This window comes from Ambystoma mexicanum, chromosome 3q (genome assembly GCF_040938575.1).
Source record: "Ambystoma mexicanum isolate Mex_15411 chromosome 3q, UKY_AmexF1_1, whole genome shotgun sequence".
Taxonomy (NCBI): Eukaryota; Metazoa; Chordata; class Amphibia; order Caudata; family Ambystomatidae; genus Ambystoma; species Ambystoma mexicanum.
Window position 1 is genome coordinate 296,604,384 of NC_090926.1, and position 25,903 is coordinate 296,630,286.

The window sequence follows — 25,903 nt, forward strand, 5'->3', positions numbered from 1 at the left end:
GCACATTCATTGGTCCTGAGTGAAGAAGTCATTTTCAATAGAATGACATAAAAAACAATTTAGAAAGACCGTTCCGTGACTGCACGGAGCGGTCTTTCTAAATGGAACTGTCGCAAACGAGTGCTCACAGGGGCTGACAGGCTCAGTGGGAGGCAGAGGAGAATGAGTAAGTGTGTGTTGGTGTGTGTATTTGTATTTATTTACTTGTAAAGCGCAACCAAGCCCTGAGGCAGATGGGCGCTAATCTTACAAGTTACACAAGTATAGGATATACAGGAACAATTAGAAATGACAGGTGTCATGCATAGAGGACTATGCAGATATATACAAGAGATCACGCTGCGTGGACATGAAATTACAGGTATCCCCTGAGGGGGTGCATTGTTAACAATGTTTACAGTCAGAGTTTTACATGATAAGCATACATGAGTAAATATACATGAATGAGCAATCAGTGCAGTGAGTAATCATTGCATGCGAGAGGATATGCTGTCAGTGTAAACGAGGAATAAGTCTACGAGACAGAGGCAGATATTTACAATGCTGATAGGATGAGTAAGAACGTTAGGTAAGTTAATTTGGCTGATCAGGCGGGTTGGTGTCTTGTAGATGGAACCTGCTTTTTATCTTGAAGCAAAATATGAAGGTTCTTCTCTAATGTGGATGGGGAGATTATTCCTATTCTTAGAAGCAAGGACTGGGAAGCTGACTCCGCTTGCCCATTGGTTAAAACGACAGTTTCGGTAGGTGGCAGAGGGTTGTGGCGTGAAAAAGTGTCCACTAGGTAGGTTGGTGCTTGGTCGTAGAGACACTTATGTGTGAGTGAGAGTGACTTCTGATCTATTGTTTGCTTAATATTGAGCCACTTTATAGCTTGTCTGGTGGATGTGATGTGATGCTTTCTAGGAATGTTACAGGCCGCTATGACGGCATTATTTTGCATGATTTGCATTTTGTTAATATTCTGCTGCGATGTGCCCAAGTATAGTGCATTACAGTAGTCAAGTTTTGATAAGACTAATGCTCTTGCTACTGAGGTGCAGTTTGTCGGTGTCAGGTAGGGTCGACAGGCTCTGATGAGCTTGCAGGTCAATGCTGTGGATGAGGCTAAGGCATTGGTTTGTCTAGTAAATGTAAGGGCAGAGTCAATGTAAATTCCTAAAGTTTTTACATCCTTTGCTACTTTTGTGTTGTGTGTTTTTATGTGTTTTGGTTGAGGGGACTGTTGGGTGGGGAGGGTTGGGGTGGTGGCTAAGAGAGGGAGGTTCTGGGGGCAAAACCCCCAATTACGAGTTGCTACCATGGGAGAGTGTGGGGTTTGGGAGGTGAGTGGGGGGAAGAGGACCGGGGTTTGGGGGCTGAGAACCCCTGTAAATGTAAAAAAAAGGGTGAACAAATAAAGGCAGCCTTCAATGCCGATGTTCGACCAAAGGAAAAACAGTAAAATAAAATCGTCTTTTTTCATGTGAAACCATCATAAAAAGGTCCTTTCACATAGAACCCATTATTGGTTGACCTTTGTAGATGACACTGTTTAAAAAAAAAATGCACATGACCCACATAGGTCTCCACTATAGGGGAAATGACATTCAGGAATTTCCTCTATTAAACCTTTTAGAAATCAACATTGGAAAATCTAAAATAATTAGTTTTTCAACAAAAATAAATACAATCTCATTGGGCTTCATGACAAGTTTGCTGGTCCGGAAATAAGGATGCCGGTAAGCTCACCGGCACCCTTGCTTCCAGACCGGCAAACTATGGGTTTGCCTGCTGTAGCTGTGCTGCCCAACAGGTCTGACTCTGCCGGGCGCAGTGGTCACAGTAAGGACTCTATGGGAATAAGAATTAACAAAATTACCGGCGCCTGACTTCCCGACCGCCAGACTTGTAATAGCCCGGTGGCACCGGGAAGTCAGGCGCCAGAAAATGAGGATTCGAGGCCCATGGGCTTTCTGTATTAGGGAGTATGGCTGTCATCGTCAAACTCAAAAGCTCGGTCTAAGGATACAAATAAAAGCAAGCCCTTAAGTGTCATGGCCTCATCGAGGGGATTTTACAAGAGACATGTCAGATCATTCTTGAAGCTCTTACTTGGAACTGGTCGCAACTGAATAAATACCTAGGAGTGGTGTCTATGGAGACCGGCGTGGAGTCTCTCTGCATGGGTCCCTCTTCAGTGGATTTGAGATCAGATGGGACTGTCGTTATGCAAAACAACAGCAAGCGTGATCTTGGGGGCAGAAAAACATTTCTATAACACAGGAGATGCACAATGGGATGGGGGTAACCTTGTTTTGGGACACTATACAGCAAGTTGCATCAATGTTTGAATACACTTTTTAGGTTAAGTGATGATGGCCACCAAGTGTCTGTAATGGAACAAATGAAAATGGGACCATGCAAGGAATAATCCACATCTTCAGTATAAAGTCTGCACAAAAGAGAACATCATTGTCCACTCCATGTTGTAAAAGACGCAGACCTACTTGCTAAGGTGCAAAGGTTCCCAGATAGAGAGATTAGGCGCCAATGTATGAAACTTTTAGCCAATTACCTGGATACCCTGCATGATCCAAGCTGCTCTGTGTCTGCGGTGGAAGGGATTTGACAATGTAAACTCTATAAGGGAGTAAGATCTTGGGAAACCCTTCATTATTTGTTAATCAAAGCAGAAGTACAAAGTTTGTTTCATTTGGGATCTCAAATTCCTGTCTTCTGAGACAGTTTGGATTTGTTTCTTAAATGGTTATCAGATAGTATTGATTTTAACTTTTGGCATACAATTCATGGGTTTTTACTAACTGTATGTTAATTTAAATTTGATTTTGATTTACAATCTTTTCCTTTTTTTTATTTTTTGTATGTTAAGTATACTACTATTTGGTATTGTGCAAAGCTTATTTTAAACTAAAACATAAAAATAAAATAAAAAAGCAATCCCCTTGATTCTGCTACGTCCTCTCAGCTCAGTTTTGAGTACAAGACCGCAGCCTCCCCCTCACTTAGGTTTTGCCCATCATTTGCTTCTTGCCTCTCACTCTGCTCACTGGTCTAGCTCCTCATGTCATGGCTTCCTCTGCAAATTTGCTCACTCTAGCACTTTTGGTCTCTCGCTCATAGTCCTCTCTTGCAAGCCTTCAACATTACTTTGGTTGCGTCATGTTTGGCAAGGGATCTTTCCTCTTTCTCTTCATCGCTGGCCAGCCCCTTTTCAGATATACAGCAGACCCTTCAGTCTGTGCCCTATTCATTAGATCCTCCAGGGGTTCTGCAGTAGCAGGATAGAGCCATTCATACTTTCATTGTTTCCGTCAATGATGTAGCTGGTGCAGCTGCAGTGCGCAACTACTCCATCAAAGTAAAACTACACCCTCATAACTTCTGGTGGCTTTCATCCTGTTGGGGCCTGGTCACCTTACTTGGAAAAGGGGGAAAAAGAGTTATGTGGTCTTTCTAACTCGTAAATGCTAGTTGATCACACAACCCCACAGTGCTTCTGCCAGTCCACCTCTGTTTCCCAGTCATGAGCCAGCTAAAGTTGCAGATTTGCTTTCATGCTTCTCCTTGCATGTTCTACATGTAAGAATCAGGCCTGAAGTTTCTCTTTAGACGATATCAAGGAGTCATTGCTCTTCTACATCAGCTTATTCTGGGTAGTTTGGCTCTTTTTCCCACAGCTGAACCCCCCTATCTTCTCACTCTGCTCCTGTATTCGAGTGCTCTTCTCAGACACCCCGTGTGTCCCTCCTTCTCCTGGAATATGTGTTAGAATGTGTTCATCCTCACTCGTTTTTTTTCATGGTAATTGAGACAATGCTGGGCAGCAGCAGGCAGCTGCCATTGTGTTTGTGCCAAGAACACTTGCAACTTATAAATAAACAGATCTATGTGTTCTGCCTCCTTGCTGACCTTCATATGAATCTTGGGGTTATGCTCTTGGATTGCTTTCGTGCAGAATTCAATAACATCTGCAGACATTTGACCTTGTAGAGGTTGTTGCCATTGCAGGGGTAGGTACTCTTGACCTACGTCTTACAGCATGGATGGATGCAGGAGTAGTAACAGGCTGATAAACACAGGTGATTGCTAGGTAGACATGGAAGGTGGTTGTATTTCCTGAAATGATTTGCTGTGTTTCAGGGTGGCAGGCTGTAGAAGTCTGTGGGCTCTCCCTATCACCTTCCTTTGGACTGTCACTGGCTTCATACCTCTCGCCCTGCTCTCTCGGCTGGCTCCACACGTCTTGGCTTACTTTGCAGGCTTTGGTCAGCCCCAGCATCTTTCACTTGTATTCCACTCTCCCCAGTGGTTAGCATTGCTCTGGTTGCTTCCTGTTCATCAGGGGTTCTTTCCTTGTCCTCCTCCTTCTTCAACTCCTCCTCCTTCAGCTCCTCCTCATCTTCATTGCTCTTCGACTTCATGACCAAGAAATTCCTGTCCCTCTAGGATAAGACTCTTTTGATGGATCTTCTATGATTACTACAACAGAAGGACAGCATTGCTCATCTTTTAAACAAACCCAGCAATCTGTAGTGAAATGTTCCTTGGTAAACAAAATCCAAATATGGGACATGTGCTTGTGGTCCTTTGGGTAAGCATGTACACTTGGAACATGACAACCTGAGTAAACTCCTGGTAGCCAAATACTTCCTCATTCAAAGTTGGTATCATGGAAATATACTCAGTGTTCATGAACCTTTGTACAATATTGGAGTCTAAGGATCATCTGACTGCCACTAGTTCCTGTAAAATATGTATCTTCAGGAGATGTTGTTTAAGCGATGGCAAGTGATGACAATGTCATTTTGATATGGACATTTTGTGATGTGGTTCAGCTTTTGTTGTCATTGTGATTGTGGCTCTGGTGTAAACATGGTTATTAAATTACAGTTATTGGATGTTGTAATGATGTAGTTGAGAGCGTCCGCAGAGCTCTAAGAAGAGTGAAGTTTTGCAGTATTTTACTCTGGTCGTGGATCAGGCCGTGAAAAAAAACAGACCGTTTCCTGTATTTGGGTGGTGTATTTGCCTACTTCCTCTAACTGCATATATTCTCCTGCAGAGCAGACTGCTCTGAACAGTGCAGTTTTGCAGTTTTGCGGGTAAAGGAGAATATTTGGTCTGTTTGCTTCTCAGGCCTTCGCTTGAAGCCATCATCTATTCTACACACTGACTGCCATGCTAACATGCCGGCTAAACAAAAAGCATATCAGTTACGGAACCTGGCCCGACACTTGCATACACAAGGGAATCAAGCTGGCTTGACCAGTGATATTTCATAGGCCACCAGCCATTCTGAAATCGAAAAAACCTATTCAGGCCGCAGTACATCGAGAGGCGTAGACAGGGTAGGGCCTGAGCGGGCAAGGCCCACCCAAAATCTGTAAATGCCCACTCAGGAGCGATGTGTGGCAATTTACACTGCTGTGGGCCCAACCACATTAGCTTCAGGCCCTGCCAGCCAGACAATCCCGGCTACGCCTCTGAATACATCCTCTCAAGGAAAATCATTGTCTTTTTTCAGCCTCTTCCTGAGGTTCATTCAAATAGTGAAAACATGAATGAAGCTCGTGCTACGTCGCCTTCGCAGACTGAGAACTCTTTATTGCCACCAATTGGCAATAATTCTTTAGTTAATGTAATACTTTACAATGAGAGTCTTTGGGTTACCCGCGTCCCAGCTCACCCATCTCACACACGGTAGACCATGGTAATATAATTGGCACCAATATATCCAATTCTCCTGATTTTACAACAATTGCTCACGAAGCTCAGCCGTGGTCTGATGGTACTATTATTCCGATGGTCGTCAGGGCTGAGAGGATAGCTCGCCGGCAATGCTTCCGTCTTGGATGCAAGTAAATGTAGGGCAAAAACATAGGGCAACACCGAGGAAGGGGGACCCCGATACATGCATCCGGATTTAATTTTAGGAGTGGGAAGGCTGTTGGCCAAGGCCTTTTACTGTTGTTATAATCCACAGTGCTACTCTTGTGTATTTTTCTTTTGTATATATATTGGTCTACTTATGTTTTATGTGTAATACTTTAATAAAGAGTGTATATATATATATTTTTACTTGGACTATGTAGTGACTTCTTTTGTGTAATTTGTTGGGCCTAACTGTGCCAAGCTGCTGGCACATCCCATCCTAAGAGTAAAGCCTGACCTCTCTGCTACATTACCCATTGAGGGGGCTTTGGTCCAACTTGGCTAGATATCTTCAAGTCCCTCTTCAGAAGGTTGTGGGAAAATATCCCTAATGTGTCTCAATATGTCTCCATTCCAGAAAACGGGGTGCTTCTTATATCTGAGGTTTACATTGTATAAAAGAAAGATTGGTATTGGTTGTGCAGGTTTACTCAAGATGTATTATTGTGCACTTGAAATAATTTTCTCTGTTAGAAAACTGTATCGTCTGCCTATGTGATTTAGTTTAGTTTTATTTTAGTTTTAGTTTTTTTTGTAACAAAGGTGAACAAAGCGGTGGATATAACATTGAAGTAGTGGAGAACAATTCTGATCTGATTGTCACAGAAACAGTGGGTATGTAACTACATATATATATATATATATATATATATATATATATATATATATATATATATATATATATATATATATATATATAAAATATTTTATGATTTTGTTTACATTTGTAATATGGCACATGTACAATATATTCCCATGACTCAGGCCCATATTGAATTACAACAAAACATTGGAAAAAAAGTAAACCCAGCTCTCCATGAAAATTATATTTGCTAAAGTAAAATCTGTGCAGCCTAGCCGTCTAAATTGCATGTGTGGTGGCCAAGATTTGCAAATACGCTATCACCAGACAAACTTACGTTTTGTAATGCAATATGGTTAAGGACCATTTCTAACTGGGGTTCTTCTTTCGGAAACTATTATTTTGGTGTAGTTGCATGTACACATTGCAATACTTACCGCTTATTCATTTTTTTCAGCTGTTGTATTGATTGTTGCTTAACTCCATTGTTAATGCAAAGTAGCAAGTGACTTTTTAGAGCATAAACATTCCCAGGGCTCGCGAAATCTATTAGCCCACTCGCTCTGGCGAAGAGATTTTTTGAATGGCGAGTGCCATTTGCATGGTACTCAACTTTGCTAGTGAGTATTGGGATGTGTGAAACTTTTATTTGCCATTTACTGAAAATAAAGTAAATGGCAAATAAAAGTTCAACTGTGCATGGCTGACCTTTGGGTGGAGCCACTGCACCAAATTTCAAGTGTGACATGCACCATTTTTGAAACAGAACGTTTGGGCATAGCTCGTTTGACGTCTGCCATTATGGTGCAGCGCCTTGGGCGCTCATCCCCTGCCAGCGCGCCCTGTTGGCCGCGGCTACCATGCACAGGGACCTCTTGGCGCTGGCATGGTTTGCCGCCAAAGAAAGTACAATTGTGCACATGCTGACACCATGTGGATACATTTGGAAGTTCCACACCAGTCAGGCATATACATTCCAACAGTTATGTACAACCCCCGATGTCTGACAACAGGAGGTTCTATCCTCTCCCATACAAAATCTGGATATATCTGCTGCTCATATTGAGAGTCACAGCCCGACACAATCACAGTACCCGGCGAGACGATTTGGTGTTCTGACCGGGTGATAACGAATTCTCACTGCTTATCGAGAAAACAAGGAACCCTAATTGAACATTGTTGAAACTAATGCACGTCCTGCCCTGAAGATGGATTATGATTAATCCAAAACGCGTTGGCACTTATTACCCCTTAGGAGTGTCTTTAGGAAGTTCTTACCCACACATGAATTCCGTTACTATGTTTGTATGAATGTACTGTACTCTATACATGCTTTTGTGTAAACTACGGTTTATTTGAGCCCCTTGTTCAGCTCAATGGGATTACTGTTTTTGCTTTTGAATTGTATAAATACATGTTTAAATTGAATCGGCATCCCACACTGTGATGTAACAGTGTGGTGGAAATTGAATTTTGTTACGATACAGATAAAGATACTTGTTCTGTCTTACACTGTCTTCTCCCAGCCTTGTGGTTCTTGACTGTAGACATACAGATTGACAGATCCTTCTGTATAGTGGCTATTAATTGAAGATTAGTCAAGTAATGTGAAACGAACAACTTTGAAAATTAATAATTTGATTTAACCAACCCTCGCATATCAAACACTTCCAGTTGGGAGCTGTTTGAGTCCACGAGGTTAAAATAGTGCTTGGGATTAGTTCCCGTTATGAGTGCAGCATAGGGCTACCGGCTGGCAACGGTCGGTGTGTGTTTTGTGCTTTTGTTTTCTGAATCTCGAGTGGCCTCGTGATTCTCCCTGCTGCACCTGAAGTTGTACTTACCCGATTCAAACACACTTTTAAAGACCCTTTGGCAAAATTGCCCCTAATGAAATTTACAAATTTTACGATTACTTCATAGTGCCCCACAACCCATTCTTTTTCAACCCCCGATGTCTCCCATCACCCTCATTATCTGTAGGCATTAAATTAATGGATGTTATTATTACCCAAAGCACTATTTCTTATATTACCATCTTCGGGAAGGATGAAAGGCCTAATCCGCTCTGCCAAAATGTGGAATTGCGGTTGCAAGGCGGGATCTCTGGACGGGTGTGCAGCTGACGGAGGTATGTTTCAAAAGGTCAGCTTGAAGAATACCTCAAAAGAGAAGGCGCGATAGACATAAGCGGCTGAGAGACACTGATAAAACAGCACACGGATAAGGAATTGAATTTGCACGGTTTAGGTACATCGATGGAAAACTAGAAACAAATGAGGGATGTCACTCAGTGAAATCACTAGAAATCAGTATTGGGGGGCAAACCAGGGGATGCAAATACAACAAAGGGGGTGGGATTGTGACACATCAAATAAGGGGCAACGGGACAATACCTATATCTTACCGATCTGGTTAAAAAGAAGTGGCCTTAACCATGTTCAGCGAAGGTTTAAGACAATAAAGTTAATATAAATCCTAAAATGTTAACTCATGTGCAAACGTTGCAAAAAGGCCATATGCACTCAGCAAGAGACTGCATTCTTTTAACTCAAGCATACATCACTCCCGGGCTGCACCAACATTCCAGTCTAGCTACATAATAACACTTATCATGCTTGCTTATCAAAGATGCCCCACACAAAATGGCATTCTACAATAAGAAATGGCTGGACTGGCTGCCACAAAATGCGAGTCTAGCCACGTAAACACACTTATCATCCTTGCTTTATCAAAAATGCCCAATAGAAAATGTCATGCCACAATAATAAATGGCTAGACTATCTGCATTAATATGCAAGTCTAACTACATAACGAGACTTATCATGCTTGCTTTATCATAGATGCCCAGTCAAAATTGCTGTGCCTGCCCCCGGGCCACTCAGTGCCTCGCACAGACACAATGTGATTGTGTGAGCATGTGAGGTGCAGGGGGCGGCCCAATGAGCAGGCATGGTATTTTGTACTAGACATCTATCATAGATACCCAGTAAATAAATACCATGTCTCCCCCCTGCTTCCCCCAGAGCCTCGCACATGGAGCTGATTTTGGCTGGTGGGTAAGGGGATTGTGCTGGTTCACATTCAGGGAGACGACGAATTTTACTTTATAGTTTGACCCGAAGTGTTATTTAAGAAAATGTTTTTAACACACATGAACACTTCTTGGAGTCCACTTTTTCAGCGTGGAGACTGATTGTTTTTCAGGTACCATTTAATGGGTGGCCTCAATGAACAATTTTCACAGGAGACCCCTCATAATATATGTGGGGTTCTGTCCTTCGGAGTAGGGTGTACGGATCTGCTGCCCATTAAGGGGCTTGTATTTCAGAGGAGCTTGGGTCCAGATTTCAGAGAGGAACTGTTTGCATGGGTCATTTGACCTTTTTTCTTTTATTGACCTTCGTAGGAAGTGTGTGGTCCCCAAGTCATAAATCACTTGGTGGTTTTTAAAAAGAAAGAATTTTAAAACAAGGAACTTCTTCCACAACAAAATGTTGTATGGTCTAGTCCGCAGGGTATCCCTGGTTAATTTCTTGGGATATCCTTGGTTAAAAGGTGGTCGACCGGTTTCGATGATTATGAGTTATCATCTTCTTCAGGACCGTGACTTTTGTGCTTGTCTCGATGAGATCAAGGGTGGGATCAGGATCGGGGAGGGCGTCATCCCATCTACCTAAGAGAAAGAAAACCAAAATGGGTTTTAATTCTTGAGGTCACTTATTAGTCATTTAGTCTATCTTGTTAATGAGTGGTTTCTAGTTATTTTTAAAACAGATCAATCAAAATTACGAATAGCATCTGAAAAATCTTTTTGGCAATTGGAGACTTTTATGGCAGGCAGTGCTGGTCATTACCTTGTTACAGCTCTGTGATTCAGATGCTGTCAGCCGGATTTCTGTTCTGTGCGGTTATGGTAGTGCGTCTATGGGATCCTGAAAGACACCAAGGGAAGCTCTGTCAGGACTTCCTCGTACTGGCTGGTCGGAGCTCATAGCTATATTATATTGCATTCAAGTGGCGCTAGGAAATTAGGCCATGTGGTGCGCGTGTGCCGAGGGGAGTTTTTTATTTAGCACCGCGCACGGTCGTGCACACTCTGCTGTGTTTTTAATAATAGCAGCCGTTCAAAGGGTCGCCGGCGGTCGGAGCACAGATGTGTGCCCGACTGCCCATCCTGTCACTGGTTGGTTAATGCCGGTTGGCCCAGATGACACGTAACACAAGCAATCGCGAGGGCGGCAGCCCGAAGGACTTGCAGCAGCTCCCGATCGTGCGTGGGGTAGAAAGCAGCATCTTGTTCCAGTCGCGTGATTAATTCCAAAGTACAGTTGCAGTGGGAGCGCCACTCACCGGGTATCTTGAGCGGCCTCTGCTTTCATCTTAGCCGTGGGACGCCAGGGCTGTCGCTCTATGTTTCTAGCAACGGTTGCCCAGCAACACGGATGCTTTTAAGCAGTCCATTGTTGATGTTAGTGGCCCTTGTTTTTTGGCGGCCATTTTTGAGTGGCCTTGTTCCCATACAATTACCATGGGCGCCACAAGGTGTGCTGTTAAACTGTGGCTACTAGATATAATTCGAGAAGGGGTTGTTGAAGGGGCATAGCCGATCATACCAATCGGTCCAGTTGTGGTACTCCATACATACAGTTTGGTGATCTCTTTTTAACAAAGTATACAGGCCTAGTTGCCGTGTCGTATGATCATGTCAATACATAAAATCATTACTATACACTTGTATGAGCCTTCTCCCCTCGCGATTGGTGGTGCACTGGTATCAATTGGATGTGAAATATTTCATTTGATTAGGATGATAACGCCAGACTAGTATTTTGTATATATTGGGGCTTTTTGTATTGCGCTAGCACCCATTGACACCGGGGAGGAGGTTCCACATGTGTAAGGCATGCACATTGTCCCTCTTAAGATGTTCCTACAGGCTTCATCCCTAATGAACAATATTTCAACATTTTTGGTGTTCATCATGCAATGTCGCTTAGCATCATTGTTGTGTATTCATTTCATTAAGGCCAGATTATTCCATTGGATTTCCTCGTTCAGGCCATTTTTGACTGTATTAAGTCTGAAAATCCAAAGTTGTTCTCGTTTGAGGAGCATTTGTCCAAAATCCCCGCCTCTTCTTGGTGGGGTTAATCCCTCAAGGATAGTCCACGTGAAGTCATCCTGTGTATGTCCATTTCCGACAAAGTGGTTCACAAGGGGAGCCGGTCAGTTTTTTGGTTTGAATGCATGACTTATGCTCAATGAGTCTTTTTTTCACCTCCCTCGTTGTCATACCCACATACCGGAGGGTACATGGGCATATGATGAGGTAGACAACCCTTTTAGATTTGCAATTGGTGAAACTTCTTTGTTGCCACGGTGTGTCTTGCTTCTTGAGGTTTGTGCACACACGGAGCATCCCCCACACGGAGTGTGTCCCATTGGTTTATTTGCTCCCCAGATGGTGTTCTCCACCTCATTGTCACCTTGTTCCTTCAAAGTGTGTACCAGGCTATCTCTTAAGTTTCTGCGTCTTTTAATTGCAAAAGATGGTTGGGCCAAAGAACTAGAGCCCGTGTTCAGGATGGGCCAGAGTTTTTTTATTTCTTTTTTGATGGCATTGAACATGGGGGAGTAGCACATTACCGCCGTTATTTCTTTTCTTTTTTGGTCTTTCTTGTGTTGCTGGAGCGTGAATTCCCTTGGTATATTTCTTGCCCGTTTGCATGTATCATTGATGATTCTTTTTGGGTAACCTCTTTTTTTCAGTTGTTTCTTGAGTGCCCCGGATTGTTCTTTAAAGTCTTCTAGTCTCGTGCACGTCCTGCGGTCCCGGAGAAATTGGCCAAAAGGGAGATTGTCCCTCAGGGCTTTTGGATGGTAGCTGTTATATTGCAGTAATGAATTTCTATCGGTGTCTTTTTTATAGACCCGGGCCAGTAATTCATTTCCTTGATTTATAATCTGGAGATCTAAGAAGTGTTTCTCTGTCCTATTGGCCTCAATGGTAAATTTTAAATGGCCATTGCAGTTGTTCAGCCACTGATGGAATACTGTCAGTTCTTCATTTGTCCCCTGATATATCATAAGGATGTCGTCAATGTATCTTTTCCACACCTTTATCTTGTCTCGGTAGGTGTTTGTGTTTGCATATATAAATTCGTTTTCAAAATGTTCAACGTAGAGATTTGCTAGGCTGGGCGCAAATGACTTTCATTCAAATGCTTATTAGTCATTTTCTACCAAGAACGTCATCCAACCTTGTCAGCATCCTCCTATGTTGTCTTCTCAGGTATTCTCAGGTATCTCATCACCTGGCATCTATCATTTTCCTCAAATCTCATCTCCTGATCTACTTGTCCTGTATTACCATGGACACAACCTCTGTAAAGTGGAATTCCTCACCTCTGCTGTCATGGGCATCCAGCTTGTCATCAGCCTCACTCCTGCTGATCCCCGTTGTGGACCTCAGGATCACCTTCTTAAACAAACTGGAGTTTTGGGTAAACCTTTTGCCTACTCTTCTGACCATGACCATGGACCCTTTCATCCGAGTGATTGTCCACAGAGCCATTTCATGAGGCAGATCCAACTTCTGAGTGATATGCCTGTTCTGCAGCAATGCAGTATCCCCCATTTGGACCAGAGATGGCGCCAGGTGCCTACATCTGGATTATCTGTCATTGTTCTCTCACTGTTTCTCTTATTCCACTCACATCCAGCTTTCCTGCTACTCAGGACCAATATTCTGGAATCGGTGACCCGACCTTACGCTGGGGAAATATCTGTGGATGTGTGAGGCGTCATCCTATACGCCTTCATAAACGTAGTCCACACCTTTTCAAGAGGTCTTCCTTCGTCCTTCGCAATCCTGAACATCTTGTTGAGCGTGCGCATAAACCGCTCCACATCACCATTGGCCCGGGGCCAACATGGTGTAATGCGCTTATGCTTCACATCCAGGAATTCCTTAAACACTATTTCCTGGAATGGTGCACCATTGTCTATCCTCAATGACCGTGGCAGTGCATGTGCCACAAAGATGTCCTTAATGACGGGAATCACCACATCTACCGATCTCGAGCTAACAAATTACACCAACGTATACCTTGAAAACTCATTGATCACCACCAGGAAATGACTGTTCTCTAGAATGGTTCCAAAATCCATACTCAGGGCCTGCCATAGTTCCTCAGCTCTTTCATGTGTTTGTGTAGGCGGTGGTTTAGGAAGACTCCCAGCAACCTGGACCGTTTGCATTGCACAATTATCAAATCTACGGGGGCCTGTAGATCAGGGAACCAAACCTTCTCCTGGAGGTGTACCTTGGCCTTGCCCGCTCCATGGTGACCTGTGCATGTCCTTTCCAGGACTGCCGGAATCAGTGCTGTGGGAATTACTATCCTTGTGTCTCATAGCAGCATCCCTTCAGCTCCCACGGAGAGTTCAGCTCTCACTCTTCATTGTCCATTCATAAACGCCTGGGTGTCTGGCTTGCATTGGCCCACATCAGCCAGCAGCATCTTCCATGGTCCTCCATGTAGTTGGTCTACCACTAGCTGCATTCCTCCATGAGTGTTTGTTGCGATCCCCTCAAGTGGCATTGAGCTGAACACTGCGGCCCCGGTAACCATGTTAACCTGCTCCTCGGTCTTCAATGTCTGGACATTGTCTTCAGGATCCATGACCAGCGGATGCCTTGAAAGTCCATCAGCAGGATTTGACGCCCCTGCCTCAAAACATAGCGTCACTCCATTATCCTACAGTTGCAGCATCCACCTCTTCAATCTCACTTACGGGTGCAGGGCGGAGCCATTCAGTACAGGCAGCAATGGTTTGTGGTCCATGACCATGGTGATGGGCCCACCAAAGACATACATATGAAAATGCTGCCAGCCCCAAAGCACGAACAGTGCCTCATGCTCAATCTGTGAGTATCTTCACTCTGTAGTCGTGAGCGCCTTACTGGCAAATGCAACGGATCTTTGAACACCTTCACCATCCACTTGTGTCAGCAATACCCCCAGTCCCTCTGGACTTTCATTGACCAAAATGACTGATTGGCAATGGGGGGGTTGAAGAATGTCATTGTTGTGTCCTTCTCAGGGGCTGTTTTGGCCTTCCCAAATGCTGTCTGAGCAGTTACTTTCCACTCCCACACTATATCAATACGGATAGAATTCCTCAAAGGTTTTGTGATTGTATACACATTGGGAATGAACACCATGCCACCCGGCACATGCTTGCATAGTGGTTCATCTTGCCACATCGTTCCCATTGCTGGACACTGGGGATGTGGGAGTTGTCCACCACACTGGTCAAACAATCATTTTGCTGGATCTTGACGCCCATGTTGCGGCGGACGGGCTTTCGCCTTCCCCTTTCTCTTGCTCGGCTTAGGGGACAAAGACTTGATCATATGTGCCTGTTGGATTTTCATACCCTTCATTGCATCTTCCATGTGTGATGCCCTTGTGTGCAGCAGCACTTGGTCCCCAGCTCCAGAATATGTATTAGAGGTAGGCGAGGCGCCTTCGAAATTTGCTTCCTCAGTTGTGACAGGTGGCACTTCTAGATTATTTGGCCTCTAATCTCTCCCTCTTCGTCCTGGAATGCACTTGTGGAAGCCAGATGACGCAACCTGGTACCAAAGGCGTCCAACGATTCTGTCAGCTCCTTTTGCGCCTCTCTCAACTGGAACCTTTCATAGTCCATATTGATCATTGGTATAACATAGTAAAGAAAGGCCACTTTGTTGTCTGCATATGCCCCATTACCCTGTGGCAATGTTTTGCCACCAATTAGGGGGGACAAAGCAGCAATAATAATGCTGAAAATGGGTCGGATTTTCCACGATTCCTGGCAAACATCTACATCAATCAGGGACAATAAGATTCCACTCTGTGCTCCCCAACAACCTCCAATTATGCTGGGCCGCCCTAGCATTCCAAGGGGGAGAATTCGTTTTTCGTTTTGTTTTTTTAATTTACACCACATCCATAAACATACTCAATTCAACCATAAACGCCACACCTGGTAGTTACCCGCGACTCATGCATGCGGCCCCAGCTCATTCGGATTGCACTTATGTGCTTTGCACATGTGTTCACTGCATGTCCCATGTTGCCTGCTGGACCAGAGTCCATCTCACAGGTAGTTACCCATAATGCTGCAGCCATTTTACCGCAACATGTTGGGAGAAGGTTGCGTTTTCTAAGCCAATGCGCACCTGGTTCCATAGCTCGCTGAACTATGTTGTGGGTACCTCTTTGCTACACTTTATTTTGATTGCCCGCATGGAACATAAAGCAGCAACATCCATGCATTGCCCGCATGGAACATAAAGCAGCAACATCCATGCATTGCCCGCATGGAACATAAAGCAGCAACATCCATGCATTGCCCGCATGGAACATAAAGCAGCAACATCCATGCATTGCCCGCATGGAACATAAAGCAGCAACATCCATGCATTGCCCGCATGGAACATAAAGCAGCAACATCCATGCATTGCCCGCATGGAACATAAAGCAGCAACATCCATGCATTGCCCGCATGGAACATAAAGCAGCAACATCCATGCATTGCCCGCATGGAACATAAAGCAGCAACATCCATGCATTGCCCGCATGGAACATAAAGCAGCAACATCCATGCATTGCCCGCATGGAACATAAAGCAGCAACATCCATGCATTGCCCGCATGGAACATAAAGCAGCAACATCCATGCATTGCCCGCATGGAACATAAAGCAGCAACATCCATGCATTGCCCGCATGGAACATAAAGCAGCAACATCCATGCATTGCCCGCATGGAACATAAAGCAGCAACATCCATGCATTGCCCGCATGGAACATAAAGCAGCAACATCCATGCATTGCCCGCATGGAACATAAAGCAGCAACATCCATGCATTGCCCGCATGGAACATAAAGCAGCAACATCCATGCATTGCCCGCATGGAACATAAAGCAGCAACATCCATGCATTGCCCGCATGGAACATAAAGCAGCAACATCCATGCATTGCCCGCATGGAACATAAAGCAGCAACATCCATGCATTGCCCGCATGGAACATAAAGCAGCAACATCCATGCATTGCCCGCATGGAACATAAAGCAGCAACATCCATGCATTGCCCGCATGGAACATAAAGCAGCAACATCCATGCATTGCCCGCATGGAACATAAAGCAGCAACATCCATGCATTGCCCGCATGGAACATAAAGCAGCAACATCCATGCATTGCCCGCATGGAACATAAAGCAGCAACATCCATGCATTGCCCGCATGGAACATAAAGCAGCAACATCCATGCATTGCCCGCATGGAACATAAAGCAGCAACATCCATGCATTGCCCGCATGGAACATAAAGCAGCAACATCCATGCATTGCCCGCATGGAACATAAAGCAGCAACATCCATGCATTGCCCGCATGGAACATAAAGCAGCAACATCCATGCATTGCCCGCATGGAACATAAAGCAGCAACATCCATGCATTGCCCGCATGGAACATAAAGCAGCAACATCCATGCATTGCCCGCATGGAACATAAAGCAGCAACATCCATGCATTGCCCGCATGGAACATAAAGCAGCAACATCCATGCATTGCCCGCATGGAACATAAAGCAGCAACATCCATGCATTGCCCGCATGGAACATAAAGCAGCAACATCCATGCATTGCCCGCATGGAACATAAAGCAGCAACATCCATGCATTGCCCGCATGGAACATAAAGCAGCAACATCCATGCATTGCCCGCATGGAACATAAAGCAGCAACATCCATGCATTGCCCGCATGGAACATAAAGCAGCAACATCCATGCATTGCCCGCATGGAACATAAAGCAGCAACATCCATGCATTGCCCGCATGGAACATAAAGCAGCAACATCCATGCATTGCCCGCATGGAACATAAAGCAGCAACATCCATGCATTGCCCGCATGGAACATAAAGCAGCAACATCCATGCATTGCCCGCATGGAACATAAAGCAGCAACATCCATGCATTGCCCGCATGGAACATAAAGCAGCAACATCCATGCATTGCCCGCATGGAACATAAAGCAGCAACATCCATGCATTGCCCGCATGGAACATAAAGCAGCAACATCCATGCATTGCCCGCATGGAACATAAAGCAGCAACATCCATGCATTGCCCGCATGGAACATAAAGCAGCAACATCCATGCATTGCCCGCATGGAACATAAAGCAGCAACATCCATGCATTGCCCGCATGGAACATAAAGCAGCAACATCCATGCATTGCCCGCATGGAACATAAAGCAGCAACATCCATGCATTGCCCGCATGGAACATAAAGCAGCAACATCCATGCATTGCCCGCATGGAACATAAAGCAGCAACATCCATGCATTGCCCGCATGGAACATAAAGCAGCAACATCCATGCATTGCCCGCATGGAACATAAAGCAGCAACATCCATGCATTGCCCGCATGGAACATAAAGCAGCAACATCCATGCATTGCCCGCATGGAACATAAAGCAGCAACATCCATGCATTGCCCGCATGGAACATAAAGCAGCAACATCCATGCATTGCCCGCATGGAACATAAAGCAGCAACATCCATGCATTGCCCGCATGGAACATAAAGCAGCAACATCCATGCATTGCCCGCATGGAACATAAAGCAGCAACATCCATGCATTGCCCGCATGGAACATAAAGCAGCAACATCCATGCATTGCCCGCATGGAACATAAAGCAGCAACATCCATGCATTGCCCGCATGGAACATAAAGCAGCAACATCCATGCATTGCCCGCATGGAACATAAAGCAGCAACATCCATGCATTGCCCGCATGGAACATAAAGCAGCAACATCCATGCATTGCCCGCATGGAACATAAAGCAGCAACATCCATGCATTGCCCGCATGGAACATAAAGCAGCAACATCCATGCATTGCCCGCATGGAACATAAAGCAGCAACATCCATGCATTGCCCGCATGGAACATAAAGCAGCAACATCCATGCATTGCCCGCATGGAACATAAAGCAGCAACATCCATGCATTGCCCGCATGGAACATAAAGCAGCAACATCCATGCATTGCCCGCATGGAACATAAAGCAGCAACATCCATGCATTGCCCGCATGGAACATAAAGCAGCAACATCCATGCATTGCCCGCATGGAACATAAAGCAGCAACATCCATGCATTGCCCGCATGGAACATAAAGCAGCAACATCCATGCATTGCCCGCATGGAACATAAAGCAGCAACATCCATGCATTGCCCGCATGGAACATAAAGCAGCAACATCCATGCATTGCCCGCATGGAACATAAAGCAGCAACATCCATGCATTGCCCGCATGGAACATAAAGCAGCAACATCCATGCATTGCCCGCATGGAACATAAAGCAGCAACATCCATGCATTGCCCGCATGGAACATAAAGCAGCAACATCCATGCATTGCCCGCATGGAACATAAAGCAGCAACATCCATGCATTGCCCGCATGGAACATAAAGCAGCAACATCCATGCATTCTCATTGTTTTGCAGAATCGCTTGACACAAAATGACATGGCAGTGAGGAATATAAAGTTGAAAAGTGGGGTAGTAGTAGTGGGGGACCCCATCCCGTGCTACCCACCATCTCTACTCCTATCAGGGTTCCTCCCACCCCACATTGACCCCAGTGCTCACTACCATAGGCAGTTAATGCATGACCGGCTACCCCATTGTCCTAGTGCTCTGCAGCGATTCCTCTCACCTGACCACCTCGCCCCATACTCCTCTCCCCCTGCACAGTTCAGTTCTAGAAGTGAAGCTTTGCATTTATTTTTAATTTTTGTATTTGTATTGGTGTTGGCAATAAAGCCTTTAACAAACAGAAGAACAAATAATTTCATTTAAATTTATGAAATCACAAAAGAACAATTATACAGTTGCCTGCAGGGGATAAGAACACGGTTCAAAGGTAATGTGAAGCAGAGGAGAAGAAGACACATCATTCATTATCATTAAACAAACCTACTACATTATTACACTATTACTGCTGGGCATGCAATCTAGATCTCTCCCCATGAGCTGAGGGCTTCTTACACACTTCCTAAAACACACCTAAAAAAGCGGTTGAACAACATCAGCCAGAATCTCATTCAACTCCGAGTTTTTGATGAACCCCACAACCGCAAGGACTATAGAAGTAGTTCATCATGCAAGACACTCCGACCATAAATCAACGCTCCCATGTCCATGCCCTCTGTGCAATTTTGTTTGAAAGTGCAATAGCCCCTTTGTTGTAAATGCAGGGAAGACATAGGGCCTGATTCATGGAAGTGTTTTATAATGGTGCAATCCCATAGGAAAACGTTGCATGAATCAGGCCCATAATCAGATGTCCAAGGTCTTCCACTAATTCATCATTGCTGCAGAATCGGCATTTTGTGATACTTTTTCGCACTGGCCATATCGCACCAGGATCTCTTTGGTGTAAAAAGGTTCAGTCTGAACAGTAAGGAGGACCTCCTCGCCGAGCGTTGAGGGTAGATTAGCACACGTGGTTATGCTCTCTACTCATTTATGCTGTCAACTGCTTCTGGCCCAACAGATCCCCTTGATCGCTTTGTCACATAATGTCATTTTGTTTCGTTTTTCCATCTCTTGTAGGTGATTTAATAATAGCACACTCACTCTTGCAGAGTGCCTAGAAGGTGTTCAGTTTGAATTGCTGTGCTATGACAAGTCTGCACGCCAGCAGCACTTCACAGCCCATCCTGCAGTGCAGGGATTGGGAGCTCGTAGGTGGATTTACACTGAAGCGTTTCTGCTCCACAAGTTACGCTGTCTTCCTGGCCCCGTAGAAGATGTACTTTTTAAGTATGGTTCAGAGGGAAGACAGCCTGCACAGCCTCTGATTGGTCCAGCCAGTAGAGTGTTGATTTATTTATGCAACTGTCCGGGTACATCACCTGCAAAAAAAGCAGACTGTAACGTTTGTGGTGCAGAAAATATTTCAAAGGTGCAGGATCTGAAAATCGGAGTATAATTATAATCTGTGCTAGGGCTTGTTCCTCCCAAGCGCCCCCTCTGTGCTCTTCTGAAATGCAAGGGTTGCCAAGCACTTAATGCTGGGGGAAGCCATTGGTGGATTACAATTCAGCCAGTGTTCCCTTCTACTTTCTGAATTCTAGGCAAGTATACATAAATCTAAACACCCTTTAAGAGGGCAACCCCTACCCAAATAATGCAGGCACTCTACGGAAGATAGAAAAAATCAACTTTAGGGTAGAAAGTTGACCTTCCATCCAAGCAAAGGAATATTCAAGCATTGCTCAAGAGCCCTTTGTTATACATGTTTCTGCAAAACACTGGCTTTCGGCTAGATCACCACCAATGGAAACTTCGCGCTTTTATGTCAGAACCATGATACCATTGTATTAAAAAAAGCCGAATGTTGCTGGTAATTATGTGTCTATCATTTGCCGCCGCGGCAATTCAAAAGTAGGCTGCAATGCCAGCTGCTTAATGCCGACATCTAGCAGCTGCCTCTAAATTGCCCTTGCGCCAGACTCGCTGTCGCGCCACTGTGGCCGCGCTGTAAGGGGCTTTGCAGCCACAGTGGTGCGCCAAAGCATCCTGCGCCAAAATGTTTGCGGTGAAACAAGGCACACCGCACTATTTTACAGGAAGCACTGGTAAATATTGTCCCCCATCACCATGAGAAGGGATAAGTGCATTTATCTAAACTAAGGAATTTACCCTGAAGGCCTAGTGGGATTTTTAAGAATTTGCAAGGCCTGATTCATTTCTTTGGAAAAAAAACTCACTGAAATGGGGAGGAGGGGTTCAACGTTAAAAGAAGTGGTGAGTGGGTTGGATGAGAAAAAATAGCATAGAGAGCGGGGGAGGATTGGGGCTGGGCCCAGCAATGAGATTCATTTTTTCGAAGTACTTTCTGCGTCGAAAATTACTTAGAGAAAATGATTGTCGGCAGATGGACATGGAACCATTTAAACTGTGTGGGTTCTAATAGGTTTCAGAATGAAACTTGGCCTTCAGGCTTTGTCTTACTCATTTTCTGAAAGGTGGGGAGATATGAAGAGCTGTTTCAGGTCTTCTTTAGTCTTTCGCTTCCGTCACAGGCAGAAAATCTCCTGGCACCTCTGCTAGTTGCATTTGAAAGGAGCCCAGTTATTAAACCCCCCAAAAAAATATTTTTCATTCGTTTGAGGTATTTGCTTCATTAAATGTACAGTGGTACAACCTTTAAGTGAATTACATTTAAGGGGCCATTTTCCATGTCCCCGGAGAATGAAAGCAAGGCACAGACCCCAGTTGTGCGCAGTTTACACTTCGTGTTACGCTCTGGAGGATTTTCAGAAGCAGGTAGGTTGGGGACGCGGAGCGGGAGCATCCTTTCCGACTGCCTTTTACACCCTGTTTGCAAAACCACCTGGTTTTACGTAAGCATGATGTTTTCATGCTGGTTCAAACCCAATGGAGGACGTCTATGAAATCCGCCTGTTTTGTGCACCTGGTAAATGCATAGGCATCCAGTGTAAATGCTGCCTGCCATAAATAAATGACAGACAGCATTTACACTTTTAGCAAAACGTAATGTTAAAAAGTGTTAGGGCGATTTTGCCTGTGCTTTAACACCTTTTCAAGTGGAAAATTGCGTGGGGGAACCCAACTGCCCGTAAGTGCCAACATTGGTGGCCCACTCCATGCAGTTGCACTTTCCAAATGCCGCCGTGTATTGGCCTCATCTCTATGCAGAGCTTTGGAAAGCATTATTGACCTGGGGAAGAGACTTCGGTATAGAAGAAGTTGTTTTAGTTGAAAAGTAATTTGTATCTTACTGTACCCCCCTTCGGATAGAAATATCCCAAAGCTGTGTCCCAAGTCCCTGTAACTGTTTAGTAGTCGGCTTAAATACATTTGAAATCTGTGAGGACTTCTCTCTGGAGAAGAAATCATCATTCACCTCTACTCTGGTTTCTTTCCTTCTCTAAAAAGCTCCCGGTTAAAGCAACAAACACAACCTATTTTTACCAGCGATTGATTATTTTATTTCTATAAATAGGTTTCGAAACAAGTATATTCTTCAAACTGAAAAATTAAAAAAAAAAGCATTGGGAAAGTGTTTTAGGATTCCCCACCCTTCTTCTCCTGACTATAAGGAACAATTATAAAAACATACACATCTCTCATATCCTCCTGAGAACCGGGTCAGGGGGTTTACTCAAAGGTACTCATCTACTTCCCCTTCCCCAACTAACCAATGGACACGTTGTCCTACCAGCCCCCTTACACTTCACACACAGAGCTGCCCACACGCCTGCGTTATGCCTGCTAGCACCACCTGCACCACTGAGAACCCTCCGCAGTGCTTGCTGCATCCTTAGCTCTATCGCGCCACCCCTGCTCCTACAGACCGGCTGCTTTCCTGGTGTCCCTGAGCGGTTGCTAACAATAGATCTTGGGTTTTCCCCTTCGGATGAGACACGGGTTCTGTTGCTATGCTTTCATACCGCTCCCACCCAATGCTTTATCGCACACCACCAAGTGTAGATGCAGTCCATGTCTCTGCCATGTAAATGGCTACTAGTGTTATCAGCACCTATGCATCGGCTGCATAGTTCTCCAGCGCCGCATATCTGCCTTTTGGTTCTAGAGGTTGCGCTGTTGAGAATTAGTCGTGTACTATTAATTTCTTAACAAGCATCTCTAGCTTATATTTGTTAAGTGACTGTTTCTAAAAGTTATCTCGCCCGCTTATGCCTCTGGTGTTGCTGTTCTGATCTTTTCATTTGTTGACTTTGTGATTTAAGGTTATTGTTATGTTATTACATTTCTGAAGCGCACATTCACCAGAGGCATCCTGGCACTAGTTATCTCATTAAAGAAGCGATTCAAGGAGGACACTAGAATAAAGAGTTTTTAACACACGCATGAATGAAAGATGGGGTTTCAAGACTCGGCGGCCGCTACTGAGAAAGCACGCCCTCCAGTTCTGACAAGTTTATACCGTGGAACAACAAGGAGAAAGCCATCCTGCGAGCCACGAGCCCTGGTAGGGACATAAACCTTAAATTTGGCTCGAAGAAATTCCGCTCCTTGGACATATACAGCCCGATGAACCACACAGAGAGATTTAAACTATAAATGCGTTTCCTGACAGGGAGCCAATGAGCGTAATATGCGTACCATAAGGAGACGCTGCCAAATCTTTAAGTCACTGTAGACGTTGAAAACAATACAAGGGCTGCGCCAGATGCAATGAGTTGCAATAATCAACGTGACTCACAACCAGTGAGACAACCACTGGGGCATGAAAATACTTAGGAAGAAAAGGAAGGAACTGCTGCAATAATTTCAACTGAAAATAACTTGCCTTACAGGTAGTTCCAATTAGAGCCGCCATTGAAAGGGAGGAGGACACCTTCACTCTAAGGTCCATGAAAACAGAAACAGGTGTAGGAAAGGGTCGAAGTGTAGAAGGCCAGAAAGGGGAGGGGGGTGCACAGGTCAGTGGCAGACGGAGGGTCAGCCACATGGACCTCTGTTTTGTCTCCATTCAATTGAAGCCAATTCGAAGTCACCCAGCACCCCACGGCCTCCAGCCAATTCCTGAACTGAGATGACACATCAGTATGCAACAGATTCAGTTGGACTAGAATCTGTGTGTTATCTGCATATGCATAGCATCGGAAGCCGTAGCAGTGGATGGGTCGCAGTAATGGTTGCATGTAATCATTGAATAGAAAGGGAGACAGAGCCAAGCCCTGTGGGACCCCACAAGAAAGAGGAACAGTGACTGAGCGAAAAGGAAAAAGGGAGAGTATTTGCGTCCTATCAGACAAAATGTAGACAACCATGCCAGTACCGAGCCAGCAATGCCAGCTTGGGCGAGGCGGTCCAATAGAATGGGGTGGCCAACAGTGTTGAATGCTGCCAGCGCATCTAATAGGACCAACGCCCCACTACACCCTGGTCGGACAGCCACACCAGATCATCCAGGTCCGAGACAAGGATACTCTCTGTACCCCAGCCTGGACAAACGCCAGACAGAAGCAGGCTAATAAAAACAGTATCTTCCAGGAACTGGCTGAGTAAAGGAGAGATGAAAGACTCAAGAAGTTTCATAGGAAAGAATAGAAGAGAGATAGGTCGGAAATTAGCAGGGTTGGCAGAATCCAAAGAGGGTTTTTTAAGAAGGAGAACCGCCAGTGTCTGATTCAACTCCACAGGCATCAAACCGGAAGTACATGAACAATTTATCACCTTAGTGACCCAAGCAACAAGCATAGGCATGATTTATTTCCAGATGTTCAAAGAGAGAGGGTCCAAAGGAGATGCTGATTTAAGTTTCATAGTGGCTTGGAGAATATCTTCATCGAAAAAGACAGGAAAGGCAGACCAGAAGTGAGTAGCTATTTCCTGATTAGACATATTCCCAATGAGCACAGAGGCAGATATACTTGCCCGAATAACAGTTATTTTCTGGACAAAAAAAGAAGACAGTGAATCACAGAGAGCCCTAGAGGGAACCACAGTAGAAGAAGAATTAGCAGAGGGAAAAAGGGGGCGCACGGGAGAGAATAATTCCTTGGGTTGATTTAAAGAACGTGCAACCCTCTCTTGATAAAAGGTACATTTGCCCTACCGGATAGCTCTATGGTAAGCAGAAGGTGCAGTGTGAAATGTCATCCTATCACCTGATAGAAATCCAACGTGCCACTGATGCTCAGCCTGTCTGCACTTTAACCGTAAAGTCATGAGATCATCCAAGAACCAGGGTTGTGGCTGATGTTTTCAGGATTTAGCCAAACGAATCGGGGAAACCTCATCAGCACATATGGCGGCTACTTGTATAAGTGCAGACAGGTCAGCTCTAAAGGCAGAGTCACCCTTAGCCATAAACTGTGCAGCCAGCTGGTCCTTATTCACTGCACGCCAGTTACGTCCAGGAATTTCCACTCAGATGGATACTGGTCGAGCCACATGTGCTTGAATAGTAAAAGGGACTGCATGGTGGTCTAACCAGATAATGGGAAATATACGATAGTTCACCACTAGTGAGGGATTTCACAGATCATTTTAAACGATATGAAACCTAGATCATAGTAGGTCTATACCTGTTCTTTCAATTGAACTTGTTTCAAAATACTATAAATGTACTTTAAAATTCAATTTGTGCTAAGGATTAGGGCAATTGTCACGCCGCCGTGATTCTCGCCCGTAATGCCTCAGAACAGACCGGAATAGGAGAATTAACACATTTCTCCAAATGTAGTTGTAATCATTCCACCAACATTGGACATTCTATAATTAGATTATATAATGTTTCTACGCAATTCAGACCACAAGCTCTAT

The 25,903-nt window shown here is 44.7% G+C and overlaps 1 protein-coding gene across 13 annotated transcripts in view; it reads left to right on the forward strand.

Moving 5' to 3' along the window:
- The window catches only part of LOC138582484 (uncharacterized), a 451,229-nt gene that overhangs the window by 253,447 nt on the left and 171,879 nt on the right, over positions 1-25,903 (forward strand). For 8 of the 13 annotated variants that reach the window (XM_069653811.1, XM_069653812.1, XM_069653813.1 and 5 more), the window contains one exon: positions 6,478-6,549. The exons of the other annotated variants lie outside the window; for them this stretch is intronic. In XM_069653811.1, the coding sequence (XP_069509912.1) occupies positions 6,478-6,549 (72 nt within the window). The remainder of the gene's footprint in view (positions 1-6,477; positions 6,550-25,903) is intronic. 13 annotated transcript variants of the gene reach the window in all.